The 10,049-nt window shown below is 38.6% G+C and overlaps 1 protein-coding gene across 3 annotated transcripts; it reads left to right on the top strand.

Moving 5' to 3' along the window:
* Positions 1–307: 307 nt before the first annotated feature.
* mdm4 (MDM4 regulator of p53) lies at positions 308–8,552 on the top strand. 3 transcript variants are annotated; one of them, XM_061042009.1, is made up of 11 exons: positions 308–498; positions 878–959; positions 1,687–1,761; positions 2,463–2,596; positions 2,716–2,765; positions 3,244–3,308; positions 4,515–4,611; positions 4,693–4,853; positions 4,977–5,159; positions 5,312–5,380; positions 6,141–8,552. In XM_061042009.1, exons 2-11 carry the CDS (start codon positions 894–896, stop codon positions 6,708–6,710), a joined length of 1,470 nt encoding a protein of 489 aa, XP_060897992.1. In that variant the 5' UTR covers positions 308–498; positions 878–893; the 3' UTR covers positions 6,711–8,552. The 3 variants fall into 3 exon arrangements, with proteins under 3 accessions (XP_060897992.1, XP_060897991.1, XP_060897993.1); XM_061042008.1 differs by having other exon boundaries at positions 309–498; positions 4,962–5,159; XM_061042010.1 differs by lacking the exons at positions 308–498; positions 878–959; positions 3,244–3,308 and having other exon boundaries at positions 4,962–5,159.
* The last annotated feature ends 1,497 nt before the right edge of the window (positions 8,553–10,049 follow it).

Genomic DNA, 10,049 nt, shown 5'->3' with positions numbered 1-10,049 from the left:
TGTAAAGACTGTTCCGCAAGGCCATGCAATAACACTCAAATTACTAATACACATATATACAGTAAAATAGAAATATAATGTAATGTAAAAAAAAAAAAGAATTATTTGAATATACAAAATATATAATATATTCTGTTTCAGTTTAGTTTATGTCGGGAATTATTGCCACAGTTCTATATTTTCAAAAAGGTCTGCGTTTTTGTGGTGCATGGTTGTTCTGGTGAGTCTCGTATCACTGGAAATCCATGATGCCATCGTAAGTGCTTTTTATTCAACAGTAGAGGGCGCCACACTATCAGCCAATCAAGACTCAATCAAGCTGTGCACCCGGAAGTGTGTCGCCTTTCACCGTTTTGAATCTCTAGTTCAGCTAATAGCTAACCTGTGAGATAGTCTTGAAAATTGTCTTTTTTTTGGTTTTATGTAACACATATACTTTCCAGGCCACAGTGCGTCACGATTAATGTAGCAGCTATGAAGTAGTGTCAAGTTATCACGGTGAGAAGTTTTCCATTTCCAACGTATTGTTCAGGAAAAAGCTAGCTAGCTAAGGTTGCTAACGCTAACGACGCTGGCTAATGAGCGCACCAGTAATGTTAGCTAGGAACGACTTTGTTCAAAGTGCACCTGCATGCGGTGCCTAATCTATAACAATTCACATGCCAGCAGCTATTTATGGTTGCAGTTTATCTTTGAACATACTACATTTAAATACAAGCTAGCTCTGTTAGCTAGGAATATAGGCCTGTGTGTTTAAATAACGTGGTTAAGTTTAGTTACAAAAGAGAAAGTTATGGTACAGTGGTGTAACGACTTCATTGCATTACATTGATTTCAATCCATCTCCATCTTATACAATATAATTTATTGTTTTCAGACATTGTTCGTTTACTATGAGCTCCCTATCAGCCCCGGCATCAAGCGCGTCATGCAGGACACTACCTGGAGACGGAAATCAGGTATAATAACTCAAAGTTTGAGTCCATGAATATTACATTAATATTTCATATGAATTCAGTTTATTGCACATTTCAAGTTTACTTTTTCTTTAATTTAATTTAATTTACCATTTTGTTTTGTACCTTTTGCACTATTTAGAATTTATTACTATAAATATTATTTATCTTATTTTACCTTATTTTATTTTATCTATTTTACCTTATTTTATTTTATCTATTTTACCTTATTTTATTTTATCTGATTTTACCTTATTTTATTTTATCTATTTTACCTTATTTTATTTTACCTTATTTTACTTTATCTATTTTACCTTATTTTATTTTATCTTATTTTGCCTTATTTTATCTATTTTACCTTATTTTATTTTATCTTATTTTACCTTATTTTATTTGATCTATTTTACCTTATTTTATTTTATCTTATTTTACCTTATTTTATTTTATCTATTTTACCTTATTTTATTTTATCTTATTTTACCTTATTTTATTTTATCTATTTTACCTTATTTTATTTATATCTTATTTTACCTTATTTTATTTCATCTATTTTACCTTGTTTTATTTTATCTATTTTACCTTATTTTGGTTGTATTGCACCGTGGGACGGAGACAAACACAATTTCGATTCCACTGTATGTCTGGCATATTTTGAAATTGACAATAAAGTTGACTTTGACTTGACTTTGATGCTTAGCCGATGTACTGTATCTCTCCCCCCCCCCCCCAGGTACAGCCAAAGGCCCCTCTCCTGCAGATCCTACGTGTTGCCGGAGCACAGGAAGAAGTCTTCACCCTTAAAGAGGTGAGCTGTCAGGTGAACAGTGTGTTTGTTTATAGTATGCAGCTGGTTTTACTGGCTAATAACAATCTACTGTAGATGTGATTCCTTTCTACTTGCCATGCACCTTAACTGCCTCTGCTTTATCTGGTGTCATGCACTACATCACTTTATACTATCCTTTCTATTTCAGTATTCATACAGTTCTGGTTACTTTATTCCTGTTATTTCTTATCCATCATTGCACTACGGTCACTTAATTTATCTCATATTTACCTTTATAGTTATATTGTATATATTAGTTCTGTTGTTCCATTTTTCACCATGCACCTTAATAACTTATCATTTAGTTTTGCCTACTTGCACATAGCTCTGTATATATATATATATTTATTTCTCGTTTACTGCACATAGTTCTGTTTACATCTGTCAGTCCGATCACTGTCCACTTATATCTACTCTTTTTATATTTTGTATTTTAAGTTTAAGCTTTAAGTTGTATTTAAATTGACACTTTATATTTAGGTTAAAATGTTTCATCTACCTGCACTGTTGTTATTTTACTGCTCTGTGTGCTTTTGAATTGCCCCCCGGGGACAAATAAAGTTTTTTGAATTGAATTCAATGTGGTCAAACCAGGATTCACTAGTCCTTTATATTCACTACTACGGTAGGATGCATCCCGTAGGTGTCTTGTGATATGTAATACGGAGAATTTTGTGCAGGTGATGCACTACTTGGGTCAGTACATCATGGGGAAGCAGCTATATGACAAACAGAGGCAGCACATAGTCCACTGTCAGGATGACCCTTTGGGGGAGCTTTTGGAGGTGGAGAGCTTCTCTGTTAAAAACCCAAGGTATTTGCCCACACCTAATAAATGGCATTTTTTTTAAAACTCATTCATGCTAGATGATATATTTAAGTTATACATCTACAATAAAAAGCAAATTCTTAACTGTTATTCTTATTTTACAGCCCGGTGTATGAAATGCTCAAGAAATACTTGGTTGTGCTTGGTTGTTCTGGTAAGTGACACATTCATTTAGTGCTTTGCATTTACACATTCCTTATGTGAATTGATATGTTTCAGTAAGGGGATCATCAAACAACTACCAATGTATGAATTCATTTTGTATAGTTAGTAGTATTTTTGACTTGACATTATATTGTCTTTCTTCTTCACTCTGTGATCGATGAATTCAATATAAGAATTTAAACTTATGAATTGTCTGTTTTGAAGTTAGGATCTTTGGGAACATGGTGAATATCTTTCCATCATATCCCCTCTATTTGTTCTAAAAATCTGTTATCTTTTTGCCATACATTGAGTGCTTGTGATAGTTTGTGCATCTCTTTAGGATTCAGGGACCAGAAGAAGATCTATATTTCCCAGGCTATCCTGAAAAAAACACAAGAGAAAGGCCTTAGTGAGAGAGTGTGTTCTGCCATAATCAAAGGGTGGGGTTGTCCTTTTTCTGTTACTGTGTCTTATCCTAAATGCAGACGCTGCAGAGAATCTTTCTGTGGGCCGTGAATGTGTAGAGGGCGGAGTGGAGGATCGTGGTCAGGTAAAGCTGAAGCATGGTGCTCTGGAGAAACGGAGACCCCCAACTTTTCTCACCATTTGGCACAACATTTTTGAAAACAGCAGGACTAATGACTAAACCACTAAAAGATGATATCTCTTTATCATAAGGTTTCATATTCACTGATCCCAGTGTTTGATTAAGACAATTCGACCTTGGTGTAGCACCCAGCTCAAAGAATATAAAGTAACCTTCAGCCTGCTTGTGTGTGGTGGTGAGAGGAGGTAAGAGCTTGCGTCTCCATTGGTGTGCTTTTTTGTACAGAGTGGCACCGTCTCTGTACAACCTCATCCTGGGGTTTGGTCTGGTGGTGTTTCAGCACTCTGTTGTGATCCACCAGCACCAACCAATGGATGGGGGGCAGAGTCATCCTCTCTGTCTGTCTCAGAGTTTTCTTCTCTGCTCCGGATTGGAGGATCGTAGCTCCTGATCCAGATACAGGCCCAACAATAACCCCGATCCCCTTCACCCATCCCTGTGTTCCTCTTTCCAATTCCCTCCACAATCCATCTCGAAGCACCCACTGAGTGGCCGCTGTTAGGAATCAGTTTCAGCCTGTTGAGCTACGGCCATTCTGCACTACTCACACATTATGAATCGTGCTCAATCGAGTTTCTCGATTTCTGCTTGAAATGAACCGAATCAAGGGTGCAAACATATTTATGATTTTACATTACTTGAAATACTTTTCAAAATCATATATCAAATGAGATGACTAGAAATCAATCAAGATATATCCATTCAATCTATCAATTTATTTTCAGCTTCCCTTTCTTTCTCACTTTTCCATTAATATACATTTTATAAGATTATTTAACTTGTACCGTACTTTACTGTACATCATTTCTTAGAATAGAGAAATTCCTCATTCTATGATGTAGCCTATTAAAACACAAATGGATTTTTCTTTGACTCTCTAGTTTCATGACTGTGTTAATTAGTACACTTGCATTCCTTTCTGTCTTTTCTAAATCTGTCTTTATATAATTTTACTCTTGACAAAGCTTTTGTGCTCCTTTTTCTCACCTAAATTTACCTCCCTCCCCACTGGCCCGTACCCTGATTGCCCTGCCCCTTGTCCTCTGAAGAAGAAAAGATACACAGAGGCCATCTCGAAAAGGAGCTGCGAGCCCTCCAAGTACCCAGTTCTTGCTCTGTGGTCTAATTGTTGTCCCCCCTTCTCTCTAGATGTGTGGAGGTGTGGTCAAAGCAGGTCTGGAGGCTGGCCATCATGTGCCTCTCCTGCAGACCCCCTCCCAGAGACGACCTCGGGAGCCAGACGATGGTAAGAAAACGGTCTGTTATGTGCTCAGCACTATGCCTGGACATGCTAAATGCTGGGTTTAATGGTTCAATACCTCTCCAGACTCCCTTGAAGGCCTGCCTCGTTCAGCCTGCAAACGGCCCAAACTGGATGTTACTCTGGACGAGTGGGACCTCTCTGGCCTGCCCTGGTGGTTTCTGGGTAATCTCCGTAGTAACTACAGCCGCAGGAGCAATGGCTCCACAGACATCCACACAAACCAAGTAAGAAATACATGATTTATTAGATTAAAAGCACCTAGCAGACTTTAATGCTTGTTGGAAAATGGCCTGAATTGGAATGTAACAGTGTTGGTCTGACTGATGTGTCAGCTGTCTCCTGCACAGGAGGAGGACACAGCCATCGTGTCAGACACCACAGACGACCTCTGGTTCCTGAATGAGGCTGAGAGTGAACAGGTGAGCGTGGAGATGAAAGAGCCTGCCTTTGAGGAAGGGAGTGGAGGAGAAGGGGAAGCTCCACCTGAAGATGATGATGGAGGGGGGAAGGAGTACAAAGCTGATCGAGAGGTAGAAGTTTAAGTCTTAACTGTTGCTATGAGGGCTATTACCGACAATTTAAATTGTTTCAATTGATTATAAGGGGAAAAAATCCTGTTAATCGTCTATAGTCAGCATAAAATTCAGAATATGTTGGTTAACTCTCATATTTATTTATCCAGATGCAGGAGGAGCCAGATGAAGACTCGCAATGTTTGAGTGACGACACTGATATAGAGTTCTGCACGCAGGTTTGTAATTTTCCCCTCACACTGAAAGTTCTTAAGTTCTTGTAGTGCAGCGCTTCTCAAACTGTAGGGGTTTCTTTGCATTGCAATGTGATACATTTCCCTTAGTCAGCACTTTAAATTGTGACTGTAATAAGATAATACTGTATTGATCCCAAGAGGGGAAATTCGGGCGTTGCAGCAGCACAAAGAAGTGAAGAAGGTCATACAAAATACAAATTTAAAAGAAGAGATGAGATAAATAAAAATAGGAGGTATATACAAGTACAATACAAATGGTGAAGTTGACTATACAGGGTAATTAAGACATTAAGTGCAGTGAAAGGCAAGATACAGTGACAAGTGATGATTAAAGTGACTTGGTATGATTAATAGCAGTTAATTAATAGCACGTTATGTAAACAGCGGTGAAGAAAAAGCAGTATCGTATCACTGTAATGAAGAGTGACGTTATATACTATAATGTATTGTAATATAATATAGTGAAATATAATACAATGTAATGTAATATAATGAAATGTGATCTAATATAGAATATAGTTTGTTTTCATAGTATGTTTGGACATACTTCTTCTTTTAGAGTCCTCAAAGAAAAAAGCCTAGAAGATATGAATTATGCCAACTAAGCAATACTCAAAAATGTTTCCCTCCTCCAAGGAAGGGAGGGGAGGGGAGGGGGCATGATGGAAAAAGTTTGGGTACCAGTGTTGCAGTGGAATGCACACAAGGGTGAATGTGTGATTGGTGTCTTTCTGTCCCACAGGACGCATGGCAGTGCACAGAGTGTAGGAAGTATAACACACCTCTCCAAAAGTACTGTGTACGCTGCTGGGCTCTGCGTAAAAACTGGTACAAAGATGTTCCCCGACTCGCCCATTCCCTTTCAGTTCCTGACATCCCAGCATGCGGCTCCCTCACCACCCATGATGAGGAAGATGACAGCGACACAGGCATCGATGTCCCAGATTGCAGCAGGACGGTGTCTGACCCCGTCATCTTGCCCTCCCACTCCACAGCTGACCGACCTCTGCCCACTATGCTCACTGGAAAGGGCAAGGGGCCGTGGCCCTCCAGCTTCCTTAAGGATGAGCAGCTGTCAGGAGGGGAGAGTCAGGAGAACCTGGGCATGGAGGTTGAAGAAGTTAGGCCGGAGGCCCTGTTAGAGCCGTGTAAGCTCTGTCGAGTGCGTCCACGCAATGGAAATATAATACACGGACGTACAGCTCACCTCCTTACCTGTTTTCAATGTGCAAGGAGGCTGCACAAGTTCCAGGCTCCTTGTCCAGGGTGTGGGAAGATCATTCAAAAAGTTATTAAGATATTCATCCTCTAAAAAGCACACATATATCTGCCAGGCTCTAGGGACTAAAACAATAACAAATACAACCTACAATTTCAATGTCATTCAACAGTACAGCTGCATGGACTTAGGTACACACGCTGCTGGTAGATACACACACAGGAAACATGCACCTTAACTTTGAAGACCTACACAGATACACACAAAGTATAGCACTTGGTGAATCTAGCTTTCGGTTGCATGGTTTATTTTGCATCGCTCTGCCTCAGAAGTATTTTAAGATGACACACGGGAGTTGGTTTAACCAAATGTTTGTTTTGGTGCCACACACGAATAAGGGACACATAAATTCAGAAGTATTTATTTATTTATTAGAAGAAGTCACAGGAGTGCACATGTTTCATGAAGGCTTGATTTTTGTTTTCAGCCTGTGACATTGAGTGGTTTCTCTGTTCACTTTTTCACTTTTTTTGAATGGTGCCATTTAAATATTAGCAAAGCTTGCCTTGTGTTTGTTTTGTTTAAATGTCCTTCTCTCTAGATTCACTTCAGTCATCGTCAGGACAAAAAAGGAAATCAAGCATGTAAGTACAAGAATATTCCTCAAGCATCTCTTAGCCCCCCCTTTTTCTATATTACCCTTTTTGTTTCCTGGATTGAAGCAATGACAAAGATTGAAGGAAGAACAATTTAAAGTCTTAACATCTTTTTTTTGTAAAGAGTAGCAGCTCTATAAAAGAACTCTCTGAGTTTTCTTTTAAACATGTTCTCTCTGCATCAGTGAATGTACTGTCAAATACAAGTGTGGTGGCTTACGACCTGTTACTCTTTACCTACTATTTTAAAATCTACCATTGAATATAACCTGCTTGGAAATGTGCAGCTGAAGTATTTACTGTCATTTTTGTCCCTCTGAGTAGAAATTTAACATTAATATGTATTCAATATTTTACAATTGCCGAGCATCTAATGAGAGTAATGCCTGCAGTAATTTAAGTCAGCTAACGGGTGGGTCATGTTTAAATGTCCTCCTGAACATCTGACACATTTCTGTGTATTTAATTTATGATTGATTGTTTGAATTGTTTGGATGACCACCTTAAGGCTACATTTGTTACAGAGATTTAATGTTGAAGTTTCAGTTTCTTGTTCTTTTTTTTCAAAGATTTACAAAGTGTTTAAGAAAACAGGCTAATCTACCAAAATGTTCTCTCAATGAAAATGAATGCATAGTACTTATTTAGAGATGAGGGTTCGATTGAAGCGTTACACTGCCATGTAATGACCCTGAATTTTAATTTGTATATTAGAAGTTTATTTTGATGGTTCTGCATTTGAAGATTGTAATGCTGGATTATGTATAGATATAATGTACTTTAGGTTTGTGTGTGAGAGTACTACAAATACAGTACACTCTACAGTGTCATGGAGGAACATATCCAGTAAGACTTTAACTTCAGGCTCTGTTTAGCATAGAGAGAATTATTTGATTTGCTCTTTAACTTGCGCTTAATCTTTCTGCCAGCAGATGGAGCCAAGTGTCAATATTGTATCTGGTGCCCAGAGTCTGTACAGTACCAGTATTAAAATGTGATGCATATATAAAGCATGTTCTCTGTCGTGAACACATCCAGCACTGAGCTGATGTGAAGGCAAAAATAGCTATACAAAAGATTAATGTAGCTCATTATATTCATCAACATTGATATCCATCAAGAGAAAAAAAAATGTCCAGAAACAGGCCTCGTGCAAATGACTTAATCTACTAACACTGCTACTGTTTCAAAATGACTTGAGTCGTTGCAATGATTGACAGTGAAACTATAATGTACTGAAACATGGTACATCTATTAAAGTTGTTTTTTTTCTACTTGTCATGGATTATAACAAGTTGTTTTGTTAAGCAATGAAGTGTCTTTAGTTCACATGCTGACTAAAGACATGGTGGTTGTACAGTGCTCACTGGGGTGTGTGTGTGTGCGTTTGCGTGTGTTGGTTGAAGAATAAGTCATTGTGTGACAAGCCAGCTGTCATGTGTCTCCTTCTTGACTGGACCACAGCACCTGCAACGGTCCAAAAACCTCTGAATTATTTTATTTGCAGTATTCATTTTACCAGAAGATCTGAATTCCCACATTTTGAGAGACTGACTGATATTATTGCATAAAAAATTAAACAACTTATCAGGATACCAATAAAAAAAAAAAAGAGGATTCAGCTTTGATTTCACTTTATGTGAAATTCTATCAACAGTTATTATCAGGTTTTTATAAGAGTCTTTTTAAACACCCCTAGATGTAATTCCTTAACTTGGGAGAACCCTGTCTAATTGGAGGAGACTAACAAAGTACTCAAGAACAGTAAATCTACCTAAAAATGGTACCTGGAGCGCATTTTTCATTACACTATTGACAAATATGACAGAGTATGTAGGTGTTGCTGTTGCCCCTGTGCTTTACACTACGGTACTTAAAGCTCCTAACAGCCATACTAAAATGCTTTCACTCGCTCCGTTTCTAATTCAAGAACTGCTTTGTCCGTGGCGTCTGGCACGTCACACAGCGTGGAGACGAAGAATGGCATAACACCCCCTGTGACATGGCTCCAACAGTTTGGCAGCTCGAGAATGGCGCAGCCCAGGGAGTGGTAGGGGATCTACATGTTTCCATGGCGACAGTTCTTCCATCCTAACATCCCAGAATAACTTTAACACATTCTCCCTCTGTCCCCCTATGGCGTATGCAATACTTCCTGGTGTGTAAAATAGTTTGGATGGTAGCGCTGTGTTGAACATTGCTTACATATTTTTGTAAAATTTCTTCATCATTTCATCACTGCTGCGTACTTTGCTCAGCTTTTTTTGTTCATGTACTTCTGAAGCACCTTTTATAAATACACAAAGTATCTGTGTGTCCTTCCTCAAGGATGGCAAGTCTCAGCTTGTTTACCCTCTGTTGCTTTCTTCTGATAGTGTGTCTGGATATTTGCAACTGTATCTCTGTGGCTGGGACCTTCCCTTCTCACCTCTTACACACACACACACACATACACACACACTTTCCCTCTGTTGTGTCCCGACTATTTGGTCGCTCCAGAAACCCGTCCTCTAAATTTGTCCCACGTGGTGACATGGGAGAAGGTCAGTGGAGCCAAAGAAAAACAAAGATAGTAATACAGTTGAAGTGATAAAGGCAGAGAGAATTTAAAAGTAGAAATAGAGAGAAACAGGCGATTATATAATAAGACATTTAATGAGATTGTTTTTTCTTGTAACCCTCGCAGGAGGCTCATATGGAAGATGATCTTGACAATCTGGGTCGACAGTGATCATGGCACAGCTTCCACATCCACATGGCCATCCTCTCAGATCTC

This window comes from Labrus mixtus, chromosome 7, assembly GCF_963584025.1.
Source record: "Labrus mixtus chromosome 7, fLabMix1.1, whole genome shotgun sequence".
In the NCBI taxonomy this organism is placed as follows: domain Eukaryota; kingdom Metazoa; phylum Chordata; class Actinopteri; order Labriformes; family Labridae; genus Labrus; species Labrus mixtus.
The sequence above is the reverse complement of the archived record's forward strand: the minus strand, read 5'-3'. Positions and strand labels throughout refer to the sequence as shown.